This window comes from Nymphalis io, chromosome 17, assembly GCF_905147045.1.
Source record: "Nymphalis io chromosome 17, ilAglIoxx1.1, whole genome shotgun sequence".
Classification (NCBI taxonomy): Eukaryota; Metazoa; Arthropoda; class Insecta; order Lepidoptera; family Nymphalidae; genus Nymphalis; species Nymphalis io.
In genome coordinates, this window is record NC_065904.1 from 10,565,872 (window position 1) to 10,591,214 (window position 25,343).

General features: G+C 36.2%; 3 protein-coding genes across 4 annotated transcripts; 2 read left to right on the forward strand and 1 right to left on the reverse strand.

The window, feature by feature from the left end:
- Window positions 1–297: 297 nt before the first annotated feature.
- On the reverse strand, window positions 298–1,193 carry LOC126775179 (ER membrane protein complex subunit 7). The gene has a single exon (XM_050496987.1). It carries the CDS (start codon window positions 1,055–1,057, stop codon window positions 383–385), a length of 675 nt encoding a protein of 224 aa, XP_050352944.1. The 5' UTR covers window positions 1,058–1,193; the 3' UTR covers window positions 298–382.
- A 1,856-nt stretch (window positions 1,194–3,049) lies between these two features.
- Window positions 3,050–10,763, forward strand: LOC126775166 (beta-hexosaminidase subunit alpha-like). Its single transcript, XM_050496965.1, has 10 exons — window positions 3,050–3,313; window positions 3,690–3,897; window positions 7,099–7,208; window positions 7,279–7,487; window positions 8,177–8,289; window positions 8,366–8,567; window positions 9,450–9,576; window positions 9,665–9,748; window positions 10,140–10,342; window positions 10,493–10,763. Exons 1-10 carry the CDS (start codon window positions 3,137–3,139, stop codon window positions 10,671–10,673), a joined length of 1,614 nt encoding a protein of 537 aa, XP_050352922.1. The 5' UTR covers window positions 3,050–3,136; the 3' UTR covers window positions 10,674–10,763.
- Window positions 10,764–16,639: 5,876 nt separating this feature from the next.
- LOC126775163 (uncharacterized) lies at window positions 16,640–23,087 on the forward strand. 2 transcript variants are annotated; one of them, XM_050496959.1, is made up of 9 exons: window positions 16,640–16,804; window positions 16,877–17,162; window positions 17,965–18,193; window positions 20,279–20,436; window positions 20,657–20,733; window positions 21,121–21,215; window positions 21,354–21,530; window positions 21,787–21,903; window positions 22,075–23,087. In XM_050496959.1, exons 1-9 carry the CDS (start codon window positions 16,742–16,744, stop codon window positions 22,523–22,525), a joined length of 1,653 nt encoding a protein of 550 aa, XP_050352916.1. In that variant the 5' UTR covers window positions 16,640–16,741; the 3' UTR covers window positions 22,526–23,087. The 2 variants fall into 2 exon arrangements, with proteins under 2 accessions (XP_050352916.1, XP_050352917.1); XM_050496960.1 differs by having other exon boundaries at window positions 16,760–16,808.
- The last annotated feature ends 2,256 nt before the right edge of the window (window positions 23,088–25,343 follow it).

Below are 25,343 nucleotides of genomic sequence, written 5' to 3' on the forward strand. Positions count from 1 at the left end.
AATTAGTGTAGGATGAAAATATTGTCTCTTCATAGATTTTATTTCAATAAAAACCTTAGTAAAAAAAGTGCATTTGTTTTTTTATATCTCAATTATTTATTAGAAATCTTGTCTCAAAAAAAACCTCTTTTGGTAGATGTTAGAGTACTGGGTGTAATTAATTGGTCATTAATTTGATGCTGTTGAAATACTAAGATTGTTCCAGTAAAAAGAAAAGAACCTTAGAATTTGCAGTGAATACATACATTCTCTCAAATTATAATCAATATTTACAACTAAAGATAATAAAATACAATAATATTTTAAATAATTTATTGATGACAGTTATTCCTAAATAACATAATACAATATAACCTTTGTTAATTAACAAATATGTAATTTCCTACTGTCTTTTCTTAACTTGTTTAGTTTTGGCATTGGCTTTAGTGGCAGCTCCTCCACTGAACAGAGACGTAAACATCTCTGACATTTCAGGTAACTCGGACATCTTTGCCATATTGCTTATTTGCTTTAAGTCTTCCTTGGTTTCTGGGTCATTCATCATTTTAGGCAGAATCATGATTAATAGTAAAGGTAACACCATCATGATCACCATTGGGTTGAATAAAAAGTCAGTTAATCTCCATTGTTCACGCATTTGGAAATAACGGAATTTAGTAATTGCTTTCATTCTTAATGGGTATGGAACTTGAATAACTTGCGAGGTTTGTATGTAATTCACTTTACGAGCTCTGTACTTGCCTTTTGAATTAATTTCGACTCTAACTGGCTCATACATGTAATCTGGATTTACGATTTCAACCACATATGACCCTGTTGGAACATTGTATATTGTGAAAGAACCGTCGTCTTTAATAAAACCAATATATTCGCCTCCATTTACATGAATTCTAGTCTCCACCTGCCAATTTGATAAGTTTTGATCGTCAGCTGGGAACACTCGTCCTTCAATAACGTACCGTCCAGTCCCCACATCTTCTTCAACGGAATTCAATGCACAGAAAACATTGGCAATAATACACAAACCAAAAGCGATAGAAAATTCAACTCGGAGCATTTTTAATTGATTTTGTATAAAATCAATTAAAACTTTTATATCATTAATTTAAATTTACTTAGATTATTTTTATTTCTCTTTAATTCAATCGCAATTCCTATCAATAAATTCAATAATCAAAATTGTCATGCTGATGTCAAAGTCATAAGTAACTAGTAAGTCACCTGTCTTGTCAAGCACAGAGTAAAAAAATAATAATTAAGAAAATATTATATTTGACTCGAATATAATTTATAAAGTAGACAAGAAAAAGTACTAATATCATCTTTGCCAATCACGTGAAATTATATTTAAGTCTTATATTTTACTTAGCATCTCGATTGTTTTGATTTTTAATATTGAATTTTATTTCAAGAATTTTATCACGTCTATAGTAGAAAAACAATAATAATAGGACTATATGCTATTACAATCGTAGACAAAGAAACAAACACACTATCTATGTTAACACTATCTAACACTGTATGTTAAAAAACGTTTATTCATTTTTATTATTTAAGCCGAAGATCACGTTTTTAAATCCAGGTACTTACCCGGATTTGAACTAATGTGAACTTCGAGTTTTCAAGTGATGCATTTATTTTTATAATATTTGTATCGCGCTCAAATGGAAAACATCATGAGGGTTTGCCTAAGCGTGGTATATGCTTTTATGATAAGCCTTAACAACTTACTGATTTTTTATAAAATTAAATAATTATAATCTCATAAAATATGGGTGATTATAAAGTTAGGCATTATAATTGAATTTCAATATTCTTAATCATCACTTCGTAAGCAATGCTTTTTATGATTACTTGTTCATTACTGAATTATCCACGCATTATCTTTTCATTTGTGACTATTTTTTTTTTGCAAAAGCATTTATTATTTTCCCTACGACTTGTTATAATGAACAATCTATTTAATTTTTTTTAGGATGCTATTTTACGTCGATCTATGTGATACAATTAATATGTCGAAAGAAATCAAAACCACTGTTATTTTCACAGAAAACAATTTCAGTCTTATAACTATAGCCATAAACTAAAATTATTGGATTGCAGTTATATAACTTAACTTACAATTTTCGATGTATTATTATGTATTTGTAATATAATGCATAATATAAATGCATAATATAAACGCGACATTATAATTTTGTATTACCACGGAAAATTAAACACAGTAAAAACCGTACATGAGCAAAATTGAAGATAGTCGTTTACATTTTTAGCAAATAAATATTGCAAACATGCAATAATCTGATGACCAAATGTTTTTATTTTATTTTAGGACATTTATTAATTGGTCGTCAAATATACTATTCTTTGATAAACCAATGCATATTTTCAAGATATATCTTATATAGTAATATATGTTTTTGTTATTCCAGCGGGTATGTTGAAGTTAATTTATTTTTACAACAAATACTTATTATCATAAAAGGCTCTGAAATATTAAAATAATAGTTTCCGCGGCGTCCGCGTGTGGGGAAGGGGAGAGAGGGTCAATAGGTGTTAGGTTCCCTATGTCCTTTTTTGTATCACTGATACAAACTAATGGCAAAATGTCATAATGATCGGTTGAGTAGCTACGACGTGACTGAAACAAATTAAGAAAGTCATTTTCGAATTTATACTATTAGTTACGATATTTGCTTTCCGAATTTAAAGTCAGCAAATTGTTCGAATATGTACATCATCATATGCAAAATATTACCGAAATTGAGTTAAACCTTATTTAAAAATCTGCCATAGATCGAAGTCCGCAAGTTGTTACAATTTTTTACGTCAAAAATGCTACGTTGAAATATGTCGTAATTTTTTGACAACATTACTTTTCTTAACATATTGAACACTACAAAAAAATCTATTTTTATAAAACAATGCTTAGTTTGATAATGAACTTTTTATTTATAATTAGTTTGTTGAGTCGTCTCAATTTGCAGTGCATTTATGGTAACCCTAAGGTTTTCTTATCATCATCTATATGCGGCGGAAAAAAAACCGCTCGAGTCAGTATCGATAGAACCTTTCAGTTTGTCGGTCCTTTTGTTTTCTTAGACAAAAAAGTGATCTACGTAAATAAGGTAGAATAATGTTAAAATGGATTATAGCTGTGGCGTGCTTTGGAAGTATTTTTGTAGACAGTTTTTGGGTGGTCAAGCCTGGCCCAAAGTACCCTCCGACAAAGGGTGAGGTCTGGCCAAAGCCACAATATGAAATCAAAGAAAGCACATATTATACATTCAACCCTTCCCATTTTAAAGTTAAGGTGGGTGGTTCATAATTATATTATTTTAGTATCTATGTACAATTTAATTGTAGAAATTATCGATCGAAGTGTAGTGTGCACTTTACTTTTGTTTTGTTTAAATAAAGGAAAATTAAGTATTCAAATATTTTCTTGTATTTAATGTGCATTTTTATTTTAAATCCAATTATTTTCTCTTCTTCGGTTTTTATTAGCTTTTCTTCTTAGGCCTATAACTACTTATATTAAAATATGATTAATATGCATAAGACGTTTATTTTTCAGATCAATGAAATAATTTGCTTTATTTGTGATAACAACACACATTATATTGTTAGATATTATTATTTGATTTTTTTAAATTTATAATGTTGTAATTGAACTTTTTGTTATTCAGAATTTAGATCAGAGCTGCGATATTTTAACGAATGCAATCGAAAGGTACTCGTATATTGTAAGAAGTAAAAATGGGGGAAGATATCGTAGTGTAAAAAAACACTCTCACCGGAAACACAATGAATTGAATAAGGGGGCGCTAAATGAGCTGGAGATTACTTTGTCAGCTCCTTGCGAGGAATATCCTCACCTGGACATGGATGAAAGCTGTAAGTACTTAACACCTCGGTCGCATCGCATTATAGTTTTTTAACAAGCAAAAAAGCAACAGCCTGTGAATGTCCCACTGCTGGGATAAGGCCCTCTCTTGTTTTTTTGAGCTTATTCCACCACACTGGTCCACACTGGTTGATGGAATACACATGTGGCAGAATTTCAATGAAATTAGACACATGCAGGTTTTCTCACGATGATTCCCTTCACCATCAAACACGAGGTGAATTAAAAACACAAATTAAACACATGAAAATTGAGTGGTGCTTGCCCGGGTTAGAACTTCGGTCATCTCGGCTTTTTTTTCGGTTTTTTTTAACAAGGTAAGCACTTTTTAAGCAAACACAATTGCGTTGTGTGCTGATTGTGCACTTATTTGTTGTTCTACCGGTAATAGTTTGTATTGTTGCGTTGCGATTTGAAAAGTGAATTTCACAATCTACTATGATTACCTACATATGTATAAAGGACATAGCGTATAATTGCCATAACAATTATTTACATTGAGTACTTAACTATATACAAATTGAAAACATAAATAGCCATGGTACAAATGATAACCGCGTGGAATGGTGATAAGAATGCTAGCAGCATTTCTCCGTTGAATCGCAATTCCGATAATTTGCGCGAAAAATGAACCAGTTCTTTTGTCACAAGGGGAGACAATAATTTGTTTTATAACGGTTTTTGCACTTTTCTCTAAGGTCCAAATGTTTCAGCTGCAAAACACGTATCGACTATAGTCATTTACTCATTCATTCATTAACTTATCAAACGCATTGATCGTGAGTAAGTCCGAACTTCCAAATCCAAGCCATTTAGACATTTGAGTCACCCCATTCCGAAACGGTTAGAGTAAAATTATATTATTTTCGGCTGGGTGGCTGCTGACGGAGTCTCTAGGCTGGTGCCTTGTAGGCACACTAGGCCAAAGCCATAAATCCGGGGATGACTGTGTGGGAAAGAGCTTAATATTATACAGTGACTAAGCCGAGATGGCCTAGTGGTTAGAACGCGTGAATCTTAACCGATGATCGTGGGCTCAAACCCGGGCAAGCACCACTGAATTTTCATGAAGTGAAGTGAAGGAAAACATTGCGAGGAAACCTGTATATGTCTAATTTCATTGAAATTATGCCACATGTGTATTCTACCAACCCGCATTGGAGCAGAGTGGTGAAAAAAGTTCCAAGCCTTCTCCTCAAAAGGGAGAGGAGGCCTTAGGGAAATTAACAGGCTGTTACTGTTTACTATACAGTGACAATGGTTGTGATCTCGTGTTTCTTTTGACTGTCTGCATTTCTGTTACAAATATAAAAAAAATGTTGCTATTTTGCATATTGATGACATAATTGTTGTTTGCATCAAACATTCTTTTCACAATTGTCTCTTAATGACTCTCAACACCTATTGCATCATTACATGCTGCTGTAATTATTTTATTGTCTTATAAGTAATGATGTTTTTTCGTAGGTATAATATATTATATCATTGTGCTCTCTATATTTTTATTGTTCTTCTTACACAAGAGACCGCTGTTATTACAACTGTTTTATGATTTTATACGTTTTATGGATTTATTTTAATTTTATCGGCAAAACGAAAATCAACATCTTGGTTGGTATTCGTACCGGTGAATTGAAATAAAAACCACGAATAACGTATGTTATTATATTATTAACTATTTAAATCTTGTTAATAATAGGCATTATAAATATAAAATTTTAACTTAATGATTATTGACAATCGAGTCGCTTATGTCGCGACTAAATTAGAACGTAGTACATAGATAGCACTTTCATAATAATAATTACGATATAAAAACGCTACATTTAATTTAAACCTAGTCAAGCGGGCGAGTTCGTACTATATACTAGTTTTATTTAGTTATTGGTAGATTTTTAATTAACTGTATAATAAAATTATATTAAATAAAATGAGATAATTTGTGATTATAATTCATCTCGTGCTTGACGGTGAAGGAAAACATCGTGAGGAAACCTGCATGTGTCTAATTTCATTGAAATTATGTCACATGTGTATTCTACCAACCCGCATTAGAGCAGCGTGGTGGAATAAGCTCTAAACCTTCTCCTCAAAAAAGGGAGAGGAGGCCTTAGCCCAGCAGTGGGACATTAACAGGCTGTTACTGTTACTGTAAATAAAATGAGAATTATTAAATAATAAAACTAAACCAATAATAATTTCCAATATTAAACTAATACGTATTATTTTAACGATGAATATTAAAAGAAAGAAGACAGAAAACAAAAGTGAAATTATAAAAAAAAAGAGTTGTAAAATAATTAATAAATCGATATGTCATTTTGAGAACAATCGTCCCTTTTAATTATCTTAAATATTTTAAGCATATAAAAGAAATTTGAAGTGCCAAAAAACTGAATTGATGTTATTTACATATAAATTAAATAATAAAGGATCTAGATCAGGCCCTTGAGGTACACCTACAGGTGGTATCGGAATAAAACATGAGTAGTAGTAGACAGACACGTACGAACATATACAAAACATATATTAATACTTTTATAAACATTGGCTTTCTTAAAGAGTACGTAAGTAGAAGTAGAAATTTTAATTGCAAGAATTTCTTATCTACTAAATAAAAAAATATTGTAAGAATAATTTTGTACCGACCTAAACAAAAAATGTTGTGTTTTCTTATAAAATTGTCTGATTGAAATAATACCAACAATATTATTATAAAAAAATCGTAGTCAAGGAATAATACAAATGTGTATCAAAATATAACGATTAAGTGATAACTTTGAAAAGCATATTGACCTTTCGATGACATATGATCATCATTCTAGCTGTTGTTTAAATAACACTTCGAACATATTTGTATTTTATTATCTTAACAAACACTTATTAAGTTATCAAAAATCCTATAGTTTATATATGATTTATATCTAAGCTTTTCAAATCAATATTTTTTTTCCACTCATTATGTCATTCGACATTCGTTTGTATTTTAATCAATAATACCTACAATAATATTACTAGTTAGGTACGTACATACATACACGTACATACTTGGCAGTGGTACAACACAGCTTGCGAATTATTATTAGGGCATGTCGTATAAGGACTTTATGTAATGTCGCATCAGGATCAACTTTTGCCTGCTATATGACTGGTCATCCATTTTTATTAAGCTGGGTATTTTTTATTCAAAGATAATCTGACCGTTTCGGCGACGTCAAAGCTCTACAGTTCTTCAATATGGGGTATACTTCGGGGTCTTGAAACTTTTGCGCATCTCTTTTATTTGTCAGACGATCGAAACGTAAGTATGACAACATATGTACTGTACTATATTCTAACAGAAATAATTGTTTTAATTTCTTTCGTTTTAGGAAATACGTATAAATACTACTGAAATAAATGACTTTCCCCGATACAAACACAGGGGATTATTGTTAGATACATCTCGACATTATATAACGATATCCAATATACTCAAGACTTTGGATGCGATGACAATGAATAAAATGAATGTTTTCCATTGGCATATCGTTGATGACCAAAGTTTCCCTTACCAAAGTGAAAGATTTCCAGAATTAAGGTACTTTTTTACGTCATAATAGTAGTCCGACCAAAATAACAAAAAAAAGAAAGTTGTAGAGCTTATTCCAACCACAACAGGAATTAACCCAAATAAACAACTTTGACACCGATATCATTAGTCACCGATATCAATTGACACGATATCATAGGTCGAGATCTTGAATAGTCTATAATATTCACTATGGATTCGCAAAAAAATTGCGTTTTCAATGTCCGCGACGTTGTAATCGGAACTTCGAAAGTTAAATTTATGTGGTTATAACTAGTTAAGTGGAATAGTGTTGTGTTATAAATAAAGGTAAATTAATCAAGAACTGTTTATAGTGCGTAATACAACAGAACAATTAGAAAATCGCATGCAATTTGTAAATCTAAGGTTTGTTTACCTTTATTCCTACTTCGATTGGAATAGGGTGTACGATGGAATATTTCGATTTTTTTATATATCATACATATAAATACTAAGGCTTTACCTATAAATGTTGTTCATGAGGTGACTAGGACTGACTGTTTCTTTATCACCATCGCTCAGTAATGTCAGAAAGAGATTTATCTTTATTTAACTGAACAGCCGCTAAACGACGTTTATAAGTAAGGTGTGCTATTGATAATTGATAATAAATATCAACTGCTTTTTTTGTTATATTTAACTACAGATGTTTGATAAATATGCTCTGTATTTCGTAGCGAAAAAGGTGCATATGACTCGTCATTGGTGTATACAAAGGAAGATATAGAGAGAGTAGTTCAATATGCAAGGGAACGGGGCATTCGGGTGATACCAGAGTTTGATGTTCCTGGTGATTAATGATTACATATTAGTTAATAATATTTTATGATTACTTAATTGCATTAATTAATCATTATAATTATTAGGGCATACAAGTTCTTGGGGTAATGCGCATCCCAACATACTCACCGAGTGTTACGAGGGAGACGAAGTAATCGGCATGGGACCGATGGATCCAACTAAAAATAGTACTTATAAACTACTTCGAGATCTCTTCCAAGAAGTTCAGACATGGTTTCCAGACAAATATTTCCACGTCGGTGGTGATGAGGTTCAATTAGATTGTTGGTAAATATAACTCTTATTTATTTAAATATAACTTTTAATTCAACAAATTATATTAGGTATTATTATAACAATAAGCCTCTAGTCTGTAAATATGTTACAAAAAGCAGCATTAATGTTAAATCCGGGAAGCCACTAGACCAACCAGACAGTCAGCAACAAACATCATTAGCCCTCTACTGACAATTTTATTAGTATCTTCTTATAATGAGTACGTACTAAAATGGTGGTAGGGCTTTGTGCAAGCCTGTCTGGGTAGGTACTACCCACTCATACCACCTAACAGAAATTGTAAGAAATTTTGTTCCGGTTTGACGGGTGAGTGAGCCAGTGTAATTACAGGCAGAAGGGACACAAAATCTTAGTTCCAAAGGTTCGTGGCGAGTTGGGGGTGTACTATACCTTTTTTTTTTATAGAATAGGAAGGTGGACGAGTATATGGGCCACCTGATGTTAAGTGGTCACCAAACGCCCTTAGACATTGGCATTGTAAGAAATGTCAACCATCGCTTATAGCCAATGCGCCACCAACCTTGGGAACTAAGATTTTATGTCCCTTGTGACTGTAATTACACTGGCTCACTCACCCTTCAAACCGGAACACAACAATATCAAGCATTGCTGTTTTGCGGTAGAATATCTGATGAGTGGGTGGTACCTACCCAGACGAGCTTGCACAAAGCCCTACCACCAGTGTTATATAACCTATAGTTAATATTTCTTACAATGCCGATCTCTACGGACGGGGGTGACCATTTATCATCAGGTGGCCCAGTTGCCAGTTACCTAATACAAAAAACAACGTAGAATATTACTACGTCTGATAATTAGATGCATATTCTTCTTACTGTTTTCAAAATTAAAACAATTGATTTTATATTACAGGAAATCAAATCCAGAACTCAGGCAATATATGAAAAAAAACAATTTGACAGCGTCGGATTTGCATACGTTATTTATGAGGAATGTGATTCCACTCTTGGCAGATAATTCAAAACCCATCGTTTGGCAGGTTAGTATTTCTCTACAACGATTTAACTATGTTTACTTTCTAAAAATAAAAATTATATGTAGAGAAAATATTTTATTTAATTTTACAGGAAGTCTATGACGAAGGAGTAATTCTATCAAAAGATACCCTTATACAAGTCTGGAAATATAACTGGATCAGTGAAATGATATCGGTATGTCGTTTATGAAATGTGAATAAAGATTTTCAAGGTTCAATCATGATCATAAGCCTGAGCTGAAAGATCTGTCTGTTATAAGGGAAAAGGGGATTGAGTTTGAAGATGGGGTCTGGTTCGCGTTGAATGTCACGCTTGAAATGGATAGACGACCAGTCTTTGCACCGAGGGCGCGTGGGGTTATGCCCCACTACTCCAATCAAAAACCACAAAGTCGAAAACCAATATCATTTACTTTATGAGTTCACTTTTACATTACAAGAGTAATGTATTTCTAAGCCTATTTTTGAGCTCGGACTAAAACGATCCAGTAGACAATACGTGTATATATATAATTGACATATTGTTACCAGTACAGCTAAGTATATTTTTGTTCGCTATTTTGCAGATTCTTTATTCTGGACAAAAGCTTTTATTCTCTTCAACTTGGTATCTCGACTCAATTTCCTCGCAGTGGACTGACTTCTATGTATTTGATCCTCGCAAAATGGTATACGACGTTACGCAAAACCAGACTTTGCTAGAGGGCATTGTCGGGGGCGAAGCTTGCATGTGGGGAGAAATGGTGGACGATAGAAATGTGTTAAATAGGTACATTCTTTCTAATATCAATTTTTTTTCAACAATATCAAACATTCCTAATAGTATTTAGAATAAAATGCACTATTTATATACAACATAAATTTCAAAATAAATGAATAAATAATTGATATATTTATTCATATTTGATACTCCTTCTAGGGTATGGCCACGAGCGAGTGCTGTTGCTGAAAAACTTTGGAGTGCTCCAGCCTACAATATAATGTCAAAATCTTCTATTCCAACTGAAGCCTACCACCGGATAGAGGAACACACGTGCCGTATGATACGACGAGGCATCGACGCCCAACCACCTACGGGTCCTGGATTTTGTGTAGTTTAATGAGGTTGTGTTCATACTAATATAAAAAAAAAACATTTTAAATGATATTAATAAATGATGAAATGATTGTCTTTATAAGTAAAACTTGAGTAAAAATTTTGCATTTTATTTCATACTAGAGATTGGCATACATTACATAATTAGGTACCTACACATATATTCAGTACTTTAACACTTCGATTCACGAGGGCAAGTACGTTCACTTACCCGCGCACACTTTTGCCGAGAAGCCAAAATTCAGAACGATAGCCACTGAGTCGAAAGCGCTGAACGTAACCTTAAATTACGCTTACAAATTTCCAAAGAAATATGCCGACAATAAAAAATAATGACTTACTTAATGGTAGCTATCAACCTTGAGTGTAAGACTGTTTTCCAAAACACAAAAACGTTACGATTTAAGCGAGAAAAATACTTATTTGCAAATTACTAACCAACGGAGGGTGATGCAGTGTAATGACGTATGGTAACTAATTTGCGTTGACCGCAACTACGATTGGCCTTAACAATCACCCCATCTCCCGTGCCCCGATCATGAGATACGGGCAGTGCGCATACTTACCCACTGCGCTCGATTACCCTGAACGACCATACGCTTTAACTTAATATAAAAGCACTTACAATTTCTTAATCGATCTGTAGCCGAGACGTCTCAGTGTTGATAGATTGCGGGTTTAAGCTGGGATAAGACCCCTAAATTTTCACGTCCGCAGTTTGTGTTTATGATTCGTCTCCTGCTCGGTGGGATAAAATATTTTGAGTCAGATTTTTATCCGATACATGCAGAAACCTGCATGTATCCACTACTATTCACCGATCCGAGTTGAAGCAGCGTAGTGGAATACCTAGTAGCTTAAAACCTGCTCCTCAAGTGGCGAGGAGACCTTAGCCTAGCAGTGAGACATTTAGAGGCTGTTACTCGTATATGATCTCCTAAGATTTATATTAATGAGAACAAACACAAGTCAGGCCATAGGCATGCGTCCTCTCTGTCGCCGCTCTGTACAGCCTCGTGTGCGGTGCGCGTATAGTTACAAGCTTCATTATTATTATAATAATATTCTTTCAATTATTAACAAAACTCATTTTTAATTCATATTTATTGATTCTTCAATTCTAAATTATTTTAATAAACATCAATTTCGATTTTCCACGATCTGCCAGGTGCCCCGTGACAACCACATGTATTGAAATACATCATTTATTTTTATAGTATATAACTTTGAGATAAAGCGTCAAACAAAGCCTCATTCATTATTTAATCAATATTCATTCAGTAACAGCCTGTTAATTTCCCACAGCCGGGCTAAGGCCTCCTCCTCTCCCTTTTGAGGAGAAGGTTCATTAATTCAAATATTTTTCAAAAACAAGCTTATAGAGCAGTTGTAATATATTCCAATAAAAGGAGTACCTAAATACTTATTATGTTTTCTAATTAATTTTAATTACAATGTGTTATGCAGTTGATTCTTGCTGTCTATAAAGAGTAGCAAACAGTTGCCAAATAAATAAATAAACAACTATATTAGTAGTAGATTGTCTATTCCAATCCAAGAAGGAGAAGATGTAAACAAACGTTAATGTATATATTCCAAGGGATTTGCTAATAATACCTCTGCTGTATTATGCACTATAGACAGTTCTTGATTAATATATACATGTATTTATTTATAATTATTTCACTTAAGTTTTTTCCCATAGTTCCTATAAAAACTTTGCAACACTTTGAAAACACTATTTTTCCGAGTAGCCACAATGAAAATGATAATTGTTTCTAGATCTCAACCAATGATATCGTGTCAATTCAATGTCAAAATATTTATTTATCTATTTTAGGTACTCCACCTGTGGTTGGAATAGACTATTGGTGAATGTATGTATGTGTTTTTTTTTTTTTATATGCCCCGGGATGGCAAATGACTCTACTCCACCTGATGGTAAGTGGTAGTAGAGTCCAAACGCGACGACGGCCAGTACAGAGGAACCCGGGTTGTAAGAGGAGGGGAACACGTGAGCTGGTAAGGAATTCCATTTTTTGGTAGTGCGACAAAGAAAGGAGTTGCCAAATTTCTTTGTGCGCGATGGAATTGGTGTCACAGTTAGGCGGTGACATTGAGAACCAGCTCGCGTGGACTTAAGAAGGAAGGGGGAAGCAGGAATTAGAGAGAATAATTCCTCAGAGCACTCGCCATGATACAGACGATAGAAAGCGCTCAGTGCTGCTATCTCGCGACGCAATTGTAAAGGTTCAAGGGTGTTTGTGACCTTTACGTCGCCAATAATGCGTACTGCACGTCGCTGCAACCGGTCCAAGGCCTCCATTAGGTACTTAGCGGAGCCATCCCAAAGGTGCGAGCAATATTCAACGCAAGACCGTACCTGTGTTTTGTATAACAGGCACAGTTGTTGTGGCGTGAAAAAACGCCGCACCTTGTTCAGAACTCCGAGTTTTCGTGAAGCTGTTTTTATAATAGCCTCGATGTAATCCCTTGGACTAAGGTCGCAACGAACGTCCATCCCCAGCATGGCGATTTTGCTTTGCATCATCAGCGGTGTGCCACAGAGGAAGGGATGAGGGTAAAATGGTGACTTTTTCGCTGTGAGAGCGCACACCTGTGTTTTCTTGGCATTAAACTCAACAAGATTATCAGAACCCCATTTGGCGATGAGCTCTAATGTCCTATCGAGTTCAATGACAAGATTCTCCCGCCTCTCCTCAGTTTCCGCCCGCCCAGTCACTGCGCGTCCGTGGTATCCACCATGCACTGTACTATCATCTGCATAGCAATGTATGTTCCCAAAAGAGAGCATATCATTGATATGCAAAAGAAAGAGTGTGGGAGATAGCACAGATCCCTGGAAATCCAGGTGCATAGCTGAGCAGGCAGACCATATGCCGGTAGCTTGGAGAGAAGACTTCTGTGCCAGACCCTGTCGAAAGCCTTGGAGATATCGAGGCTGACAGCCAACGATTCTCCATGCTTGTCGATAGCTTCACCCCAGAGGTGCATTACGTACGCTAGAAGATCACCTGTGGACCGTTTTGGTCGAAACCCGTACTGACGATCATTAATCAGACAGTGATCTTCTAGGTAATGGATCAGTTGGTTGTTTAAAATCCGTTCCATCACCTTACAAAGCACTGAGGTGATAGCTATTGGCCGATAATTTGCCGGGTCAGACCGATCCCCTTTTTTGGGAACCGCTTGCACATTAGCTCTTCTCCAAGCCTCCGGCACACATCCCGAAGAGAGAGAAAGTTGGAACAGGCGCGTTAACACAGGAGACAGCTCCGCCGCGCACTTCTTCAGCACAATTGCTGGTATTCCATCGGGACCGCTAGCTTTCCGTATATCGAGTGATTGCAGCTCCGCACGCACATCACGTTGCCTGATTTTGATGTCAGGCATCGTGTGGCCACAGCCGATCACAGAGTTGTCGGCAAAGAGTTTAGCCAGGAGGTCGGCTTTCTCCTGCGGACTGTGAGCTAGCGATCCGTCCGGATTTCTGAGCGGTGGCAGCGAAGGTTGGCAGAAATTGTTTTGCACAGACTTGGTCAGATGCCAGAAGCTACGGGAGCCCCTAGGATGCGAAATAAGGTCATGACCAATCTGTACAATGCGCTGTGCATCCGCTCTCGTGTATGCCTTCCTACAGGACTTGGAATTTTTATTGTAGTTTGCTTTCAGTAAGTCAATGTTAGATGCCCCGCTAATGCAGCCGTTGATCCACGCGCGATATGCCGCCTGCTTAGATGATACAGCGTCGGCACATTCACGAGTGAACCAACGGTTACGCGTGCCCCTATTGATGAGATCTGAGCTAGGAATGTAGTATTCCATTCCTAACATGATCTCATCAGCAACAGCAGCGGCACTAGCTGTCGGGTCATTCCCACTGAAGCAACGTTCCTTTCAAGGGACTGACGCATAGTAATCGCGCATACCGTCCCAATCTGCCGACTTATAGTGCCAAACGCGACGTTTGCATACCGCTGATGGCGGCAGCTTGGCCTGTGGCACTTTGGTAGATATAAGGCCGTGATCCGAAGAACCAAGTGGAGCTTGAACCACAACCTGATATTCCACCGGGTGAGAAGTCAGCAGAAGATCCAGTAGAGAAGGCGCTTGCCCATCAATGTCTGGGATCCTGGTGGGCTGATCAACCAGTTGGATCAAGTCGTGTGTGAGAGCAAAAGCATGAGCAGTTCTTCCAGCATGGTCAGTTTTGAGGGATTTCAACCATGATTCATGGTGAGCATTAAAATCCCCCAAAAACACCAATTCCGCGTTAGGAAACTGCTCTTGCGCAGCATCTGCCACCCGACTAAGATGGTCGAATAATCGGCTTGTCTCCAAGTCACCATTGTGGGATCTGTAGAGGCACACGTAGACTCGACTCTGACGAACCAGGTCCACACGTACCACCAACATGGAGAAGGAGGGGTCCTCCAAGCAGCGCAATCGGTGACAACAAACATCCGCCCTGACGAACAAGCATACTCCGGCTTTCGCTTTAAAAGATTCTTCAAGCATGTAGCCGGGATAGTTAAGGTAGCTGGTGTCGGCAGGGCGGAGTATTTGCGTCTCCGTGAGAAACAACATTGCTGGCCGTTCTGTCTCGAGATGGTGGTGGACAGCGTTGAGGTTAGCGTGGAGTCCTCGGATGTTAGAGAACTCGACCTCAAACAGCGTGGGTATGGTGGAGGTGTGCACCGCTGAACGACCGTTATTTCTTATTTGCGCTACCATTTGGAAAAATAAGGAAAAGAGACGTGAAGCGAGCGACGTATTGCCACGATAGGGATGGGCAAAGTATGGAGGCGTGTTTTCCCAAATGTTTGCCAAAAAGGAAAATATACTGATCCGCCGGACGGAAGGGCCCCCGAACCCCCCCGGAAGTGGCCGCCGGGACCCCACCTTCCGGTCACCAACCGGCATGACGGTCCACCCCGAGATTATGCGTGGGGCAGCCTCGCGAGTTGGTTAGGCACGCTCGGGCCCCTGTACTATGCCACGGGCGGCCAGCGGAACAGCCGTTTCTTCGGGCCTCCCTGTCCGGCAGGTCAATACAGTTTCCCCCGGCATTGGTTCAACAGCCGTCTCCACTGGACCAACACCCATCGCGGCAATACTCGCTCGGGTACTGGCTGTACGCTGGCTGACCTCGAAACGCGGCTGCAAGCCACTTCACGAGTTTTTCACCATGCGTACGGTGGTAACAAGCCAGGCGGATGTTAGCATCCTACCACCAGATGAGCAGATGGTCGCTCAGATATCCCTTAGTCGCCTCTTACGACACCCATGAATGAAGATAGAGTGGCTCTATTCTACTTGGAATGCGTGAGGGTTCCTCCAGACTGACCCAAAAAGCCAATCTGGGTTCGGGCCTCGGGGCTGCCCCCTTTACCCGGGCTTTTCCTCCCCGGCAAGCAATCTTGCCGTGTCCTATTTTTTAGGACAACTAAACTAAAACCCACATGGCTTAGTTTTACAATCAGCAAATCAGGTATAATAAGTCACAGAAACAAATTGAATGAATGCCAGATAGTTAACTTTTAACAAAACAAAATACAAAATGTATGATATATACAAAAAATAAATTTAATGTGTTAAATACATATTTTATATATATATATATATATATATATATATATATATATATATATATATATATATATATATATATATTATAATTATTATTACTTAGATAAAATATAATATAGTTATGTTGATTCATATGGCGGACGCCATTAAGCAAGCGGTACTTCTACCATCAGTAGAAAGTGATTTGAAATATTATTAATATTTAATATTAGATTTTTCTATGTTAAACGTTTTTTTATATATTAAACGTTGTCTATGAAGTTTTATTTATGTAATGAGTAACGCAGTAGTAGACTAACCGATTATAGATTTTCAGTTATTACAATTTTTTATCTGTGATAATTTTGTGTAAACATTAAACAAATTGTTTGAATACATGTGTACCTCGTGCAAATAAAAGGGTTTATTTGAAATAATTGAACTGCGATATGATATTAAATTAATAATTGTAGCAGTCATAAAATGTCTGGTTATTTAGAGGTGAAGTATCCGTTTAAATCGAATCTCGGATTGAATCCTTTCAAGGTGAGTTTTGTTTCCTTTCGTGTATGGTCGATAATCATAACTTTGTACTATTGTTTATTTTTTAATTGTCAGTCATGGAAGAGACAATGGTGTATTCTTCGGCCAAGTCCGATGAGTGCTGGCGGTGGTTCGCTGGCGGTGTACTGTAGTGAGGCCGGGTCTCCTGCGGGGACGGTTGAACTACGTTCTGGTTGTATCGTGAAACGTGCGAAATCTCGTACGCGACCTCATGCATTCGCCGTGTTTTCCATCGAGGAGCCGTGCAAGCCTCGGATCTTATTGGCGGCACAGAGCCTCCAGGAAGCTCAGCATTGGATGGATAAAATCCGAGACTTATTAAACGGCGACAAGCTACTAGGTACCTAATTTATTCTACCTTCATTTTTATGTTATAAAATATCACGGGCAGCCTATGATTTATGTTGAAATGACAGCTGGTTTTTGATTTCACATAATAAAATTAATTAAAACTAGTTAAAATTAAATATCTTGTTATGAATTTTAATATGTAAAATAATTTTAAAAGAAGTAAATTTAAAATTTCGGAAGATTCAAACTATTTATAATTTTTAATTATTTTACAATTAACATATTAAAAATAATGCTTATACATATCATATAGAAAAAATTTTGATTTTTAGAAATATAATATAAATGCTTATGGACTTGATATTATATTTTTTAAAAGCTTAAAACATTATATTATAAAAAAATCTTAACTCATTACAAACATGTCCATGTCCTAAAATTAAAATGTTACTATTGACGTCAGTATATTCAATGCAAATATCTAGAGCATTTGTTATTGTAATGTGTACAACTCATCAATGCAACTTTTTAATAGGCCTTTGTTTTTTAGTAGACATGCCCATTATAATTATCGTTTAAAAAAATATATTTGAATTTTCAATATTTCATAAACAGTGTCTAAATCATTTTTTATGTTATTTGTCATTAAAACTAATAATAATAATCATTCATGCTTTAAGCGTTCATTCATTATTATCATTTCATCATATTGTCCGTTTTTAACGAATTTTCTTGAAAAATATTTAAATGTGGCTGTGTAATCTAAGAGCAACTGTTTGATTTCAAAGTTTTAAATTAAAATCTTTGAGATTAAAGCTAGCTCATATCATGCTTGACCATCTCACTTTCAGGCACAGAATCATTGCTTAAAGATTCTTATTCAGTGACAATCATACCCACCGAATTGTCGCGTAAATGTGTTATAAGTGGTGACAACATTGTAACATTATCGTCGACGGGTCTGTTGGTTTCTCGTCCACAAACCACAGGCATGATGATACGTTGGCAACATATTACTGATGTTGTCCAGACCAGAGAAAATGGAGACAAGAGCAAAATTTGTGTGCTCAGTATCGATAGGTTTGTTAATTTTTATAATTCACTCTGCTTGAAAATGGCAATCAATGAGCTGGATATATAAACACAATTTGGATGCACTTGATTATTTCAATACTATAACCCCTTTAACTATATATTCTAAAGAAGAACCAGCAAGAAACTCAGTAGCTATACATTTAAGTCATTCATACACGTGATAATCATATAAGTAATTTCATTTCGTATGAAAATCAACAGCTCCTAACATCAAAGCTTATTTATCATGTTTATAATGGTGCATTATATTTATAAAAATGTTTGGCATTCATGCAAAATAGTTTTTTTATGTAGCTTTACATCAGACAATTATTTGATAATATTATTATGTTACTTTTAATGGCCTATATTGGTTATTAAGAATAATAAATAGGCATAATTGTTGATGAAATCATTAACAAATTAAAAGCAAATTGCATGCAATTATTTTAATTACACAGCTGTCTATGCATCTGGTATGCTTACTAATGAGTTATTTTCGTACAGTTTATTATTAAGTTATATGAATAATATGTTTGTACATTAAGTAATCAATTTCAAGAAGTCATTTATGTCACATTAGGATGAATTAATGAAAATTATCTTCTATTATATTCTGAGGAAAATTTATTTTAATATACAGGGTTACAGGGTAATATGTCACGATCCTTTTAAAGGGTTATAGTTCAGGACAATAGCTATCAAATGACCTCCAAAATGCTTATGCAAAAGTGTATCGTTTTCGAGTTATTAATTTTTTAATATTTTTTTTATTTAAAGGATGTTTAAGATTCTAAAATTCAATAAAAAAAAAATCAACGTATTTTCCCTATTTTTTTTTTGTATTTCTTGCTAGGGTACATACCATCGAATATTGTGGTAGTTAGTTTTTTTTCAAAAATTTAAGAGATCAATATTCACTAAAGCGCATCCACACTATACGAGCAGTGCAAGTACAGTGAGTATTATGTACCCCGACAAGGTTTTATTACTCTTATTCCTAAAAGAAATGAGATAAAAGGAAATTAGAAAAAATGACGGTAAATTCAAAGGAATTGATAATAGTATTCCACAAACAGCTCTGGTTTGTCTCTCCTTTTTTACCTATTACCCCTATTAAAAATAATCTTTAACTACTTTGCATTGAGGTCCTTTTGTCTTTGATCCAGATTTAATTTCTTAACAATAGCATTTCTTAGAATTTCCTACCTGGTCTCTTTGTTATCTAATTTTCTCCTGAGTTTATGATTGTTACTGTACTTTTTATGTACCGATGGATAGCTAAGGAAACGCAGATGTTTTTAAAATGATCCGCACGATAAGAGCCATAGTGATTTTTACAAAAAAATTGCGAGTAACTTAAAGAATCAAAATTAAAAATCGAAAAGTTGTACAGTTTTGGATCTGTAATTTAAAAATGCTTGAAGATTGTTTTTGTTTTATAACTGGTTATTATTAACTAGGATGTACCCTAGCAAGAAATACAAAAAAAAATAGGGAAAATACATTGATTTTTTTTTTATTGAATTTTAGAATCTTAAACATCCTTTAAATAAAAAAATATTAAAAAATTAATAACTCGAAAACGATACACTTTTGCATAAGCATTTTGGGGGTCATTTGATAGCTATTGTCCTGAACTATAACCCTTTAAAAGGATCGTGACATATTACCTTGTAACCCTGTAAATTGTCATTAGACTGCATTCTGTATTTGATTCTTTCCCCTCATCTCAAATAATCATTTTCTCGGAATCTTTAACAGCAAATTACTCTTACTTGTTAATTATCACTCAAATTCATAATGTCATCAATTTGTGACAAAATATCATAACCATTCGTGTGTTTTAATCAAAGGTGTTGCTTCTAAATGCTCTGAACTGTGTTTAGTTATTTTTATTTACATGCTTATGGATTTTGGTAGTTAGTATATTGATTGTTTTTGATTAATTTTCTTATGTATATAGTAAGAATTGATAAATATTTAATAAAACTAAGAGTATATTTTACCACATTGGATAATTTTATTAGTGATAATATTAATTACCTTATCATTTATATATGTGTCATGTGAATAATGATGGTTTCGCAGTGGTTTCAGCGGTGGCGGGGAGATGAAGTTCAGCAGCATGCTGGCGGGCGAGCTGGCGGGCGAGCTGGCGGGCGCGGTGCGGCAGGCGCTGCGGGAGCGCGCGCGCGCCGCGCCGCTCAGCCGCAGCCAGCCCGACCTCGGCGCGTGTCAGGACATGGGTACGATCACTGCGGTATTCATTCTTTTAATGTACTCAACATTATACGCGTTACCACTTCGTTCGACTGTTAGTCGAATGCAAATTTTATATTATCAAATATTGTGAAACGAAGGTTTTAGACACACTTCACAGTGCAGGTTGACAACAATGCAGTTGAACAATAATGTTGAAGATGTTGCGATCATTTATGCATGTTTAATGTTTTGTTGATTTCTCAGGTGAATTGCGTCGCAGCAGCTGGTATAGCGGACCGTCTGAGGTGTCCTTAGATGACACGGATCTCATCTTGTCTAAGGTCAGGATAATATCTACTTACTGTTTTCAAAATGGCATACGTTTTTTGAGGCGTGGTTTGCTTGTAATTAAATAATAATAGGTGGTATAAAGTATGTACAGAAACTGCATTTGGTTAAACTTTGGACGTTATTTATTTATTAGTCGAGTCATTTTAGTCATTTCTTATTTCTGAATGTATTGAAGTATGTGTTTCTTGTTTTGATATATTTTTTTAATATAATTATTCACGATTGACAAGTCACGCATTCGATTTCGACTTCTCGGCCCCAAGTGACCAAGTTTTTAGCGTTGATTATTACATGCGATATTGCGAACGATAGCTTATAAATAAGGTGCTAGTACAGTCGTTGACGAGTCGTTAACCAGCGCGCGCGTCCGCCCGCAGGAGGCGCGCCGCCTGCCGAGCGGGCCGCTGTCGCGCACGCGCGCGCGCCGCCTGCTGCGCGCCTCGCTCGCCGACCTCGTCTCCTTCGACGACGGGTATGGCGACGCCTTCTTATCGACGTCTAGTTTTTGAAAATGTCATAACCTCGAGCTCTCCCATGTTGGAGATATACGTTCAGTATTTGGCATGGTTTTAAATGACCGCAACGTGAAGTGCCTGTCGGTCGTCCGCAGCATGGCCGACCGTCGGTCGCTGGCGTCCGTGTCGTCCGGAGTGTACGAGGAGATCACGGAGGAGGCGGCGCCGCGGGAGGAACACACTTACGAGTCGGTGGCGGACTGCGTGTACGCCACGTGGCGCCGCACCGGCAAGCGGCACCCGCCCCCCCTGCCGCCGCGCACGCCCGCCCTGTGAGTACACGCGCGAGTGTGTGGCGCCCCCTGCCGCCGCGCACTAACCCCCCCGAGTGTGTTGGGTACTGATGATTTTGGGTCCTTTCCGGGGCACGTGTGCCATATTACCAACTTCCTAACTTCTGAATATTACAAAGAACTTCTGACAGAAAAGTTACTATATTTTATTGTTATTGTCTACGTGAGTTTTGAAAGTTTTGAATTTGGGAAACTCAAATATATGGGAAAGTCATAATTTAAGCAACAATTACAGCACGACGAAGCTGGGCGAGGGGTGGGGCTGCGCCGGCGACGGCGTCACGCGGCACTCGTCGCTGGGCTCGCTGCACCACAAGCCCGCCCGGCCCGCCAAGCCCTTCAGCGTGTTCAGGTGCGCGCACCAGCACAGCTATCGCTGTCTGTCCTAATCTGGATAGATCTAGTTTTGTCAAACCCATTATCGAAGACAAAAAATTTAAATATAGTACATGTTACTCAGTTATTTAATAATTATATAAATCACATGTAAAAATATAATCAATATAAAATTATTATTTTTTAGAAAAAGACTTAAAAGTGACTCCCGGATAGCGACGTCACCGAAATCCGAAACGGCAAAGGAGAAGGACGTCGAGACGAAAAAGAAAAAGTTCGACTTCACGCCGACGCGGGACATATTCAAGAGCTTCAAAGTGAGTCGGAAGATGAAGAACCTCAAAATCACCTCGGGAGGACTCACCAAGGGCGAGACGAAGAGCTGCGAGTTCCTCGACGAGACGCAGCACGTGAGCGCCAACCGCTGCTCCAAGTCCGTCGAGTGCCTGGACGGCGGCGACGGCTTCGACGAGTTCGACGGGCAGCTGGCGCTCGTGCCGCAGCAGCTGGTGCAGCTCATCCTGCGGGCGCCCGAGCGGGGCCCGTGCGAGAGCGAGTACATGCCCATGTCGCCTATCGTGCCGGCGCCCTGCGAGCACCACTACATGGTCATGTCGCCGCGCACCAACCTCGCCTGAACGCCACTCTAGTCCCGCAGGGCTCCGCCGGGGCTGCCGGCTATGTGATATTATTTTGATGGTTAAGTTAGTATGAGTACGCTAGTTGATTTGACGTGGCTTTCGTCAGAAGTCTTAGTATTACATTTATCCGTCCAGGATGGACCGTAGTCTTGAGTTGTGAGGGCGGCCGATGGGTTTAATGAAATAAATTCATAGTCACTTCAGAAATATTTAAAACAGAATTCATACTGACCATTAAAAAGCAAACAAGTAGTAAAAAGCACAGTATTAAAGGCAGTTTGCAAATATTTTTATAAAGACTAAATAACAGAGCATTCATTGTGTGAGAAATAGGACAATTTTCACTTTATTTTCAGATAAGTATTAATTACAAATAATGGAAAGTTGATTAAGGGAACAGCTATTAATGTTTGTAATACAAATGACGTTGATGCGGGGGTCCACTTTGGTTTGGCTATTTGTATCATGAGGATATCACACTGTTTTAATTTACATTTATATGCTATAATGCCACTTCTATATAGGCGATTTCTTTCCTTAAAAGTTGATTTTTTTTATAACTTAGTTATTGTGATTTTGTATTATTTGTATACAAATAAGATTGCAATATATTTTCTGTTTATGAAATCTCTGATGAATATTTATATAAAGCTGATATTTTTCATAAATTTACTAAGTGATATCCTCTCCATCAATTCCGGTCACGGTTGCTATATATATTCTGCGCATAGATCATTTATAAAATACAATTACTAAAATGTGACCGTTGATAATAGACAAAAGAGTTTACTCCTCCAAAATTCCAGTTTTGATAAACAATTGTATTGGAAATTGTTGGAATGTTAGAAACGTTTGCGACGGAATTCTTTTTTTTTATTCCGCTAAAGAATTATTAAAGGGAGATCGATGAAAAAGACTGAGGGAGAGAGCTTTATGTGATTATACTTTAACGTTACGGCTCTGAAATTAGGCAATCAATAAATGTCGGTGATTAAAAAAAAAACGTTTTAAAAATCGAATATCAATCGTTTAAATTTTAAAATAAAATTAATTACATTAAATAACATTTCATTGTAGATAGACAAGTTAACGCTATACACCGACTGAGATGCCACTCGCTGAAATTTCAGAGCGGCAAAGTTAGAATATTTTTGTCGTATGTAGTCTGAGCTAGTGTAAGACGTCGGTATGCCATGGGAAGGAGTTTGTTTGAATTTAGGTAAAATGTAGTTATAGGAACTGCATTTTAAAAAAATACGGATTTATTTGCGCTAATGTGTTGTGATATTATGTATTATTGTTATAACGGGCTTAAAGGCTTTTGTTGATTTTGACGTGTATTAGACTGAAGTGTTGGAAAGTATTGGAAATTTTTGGACGTTCGTTTTACGTTTGCGTCGGTGAAGTTTACGTGCCCATAAACGCGAATAGCTTAATTTGTATAGCAATTTCTAAAGTTTATGGTCGCTTTTCGCTATTAGAATTCTGACCAACATTACATACATTATAGCTCGTAAGTACTTATTATTATTATAGTTAAGTATTTTTTTTAACGCCTAATAAAATGAAACGATCTCAATGTACGATATCAATGAACGAATAGACAGTATTTATATGTGCATAAAGTGATACGGCGTTTATTTTGCAATTATGTTTTATCGTATAGTCTAAGGTCCGTATGTTTAGTGTACACATACATAAACACCAAGATCTAAATATTAATTGAAAAACGAATGAATCAGGAATTTAAATTCAATTTAAATTATATACACGAATGTTCTTTTGTTTGTTTTATAAAACTTTTTGATTGTTTTGTTAGATGCGTCGCTAGTTTGTGTTCCGAGCGTCTGACCAAACAGTGACGTCACATGTTGTAAAACATGCCAATTTTTAGCGCACGCAGGATGTTCTAATTAGTGGTCGGTAGGCTAATTTCGATTTCATATTGTTCTGTTATTCTGGCAATTGAAACAAAATGTTGTATAAAAAAATTAACGAAAACGTGCATCATTTCAGTATATTGGTTTAGAAATTCAATTAAAATCAATTTAAATTTGAATGTTAACGAGTCGATGTTGATTTAAATAAAAATATACGATGTGAGCGAATTTGAACTGTTAGTAATCTTCCTAAATTCACAAATATTTACTAAATGTCTTGTCTCTTTCTTTCAAAGTATATTTCAAAAATTTTTTTAACTCAGTCTCTGCTACAATAAATTTCGTTTAGCTCGAAAGCTGGAAAACTGTAATATGAAAATGTAACATATTCTTTTGTGTAGAAACTTTTATTATATCTTAATATTTCGTATGTTATAGCTATACGCCGGTCGTGAGGCTAGGATTTCGTACGTTGACGCGTCATAACTTGTCCCTTTCACTCGCGTAGGAATGTATAGCCATTCCACTCGCACAGCTTAAACAATAAGGTTTATTCATACGCGTTTTCTTTAGTGTCTTCGATTAATTATTTTTACACACCTTATACATAACCTTATTACTATTTGTTTTAATAACAAGACGTTTCGGTTTGCATATTTTTAGTGTATTAAATCGATAGGTTTACAAAAAGATACTAATACACCATTGTACTTTAATTTTTTGTCTTTATTATGACGTATTTTTTTTCAAATATACATTTATATAAATGATTGAACCCGTAGCTGGAGGCAATAACGTCAATGTTCGATATTCTTGCTCCGCAACCGGATTTTATAAAGTATATGCTGATTAACTGAAACATACTTTAGTTACAATTGGTTTTAAAAGGATTCAAAAGAATATCGTATAGTTGTTTGTACCGCCTTACGTCTCAT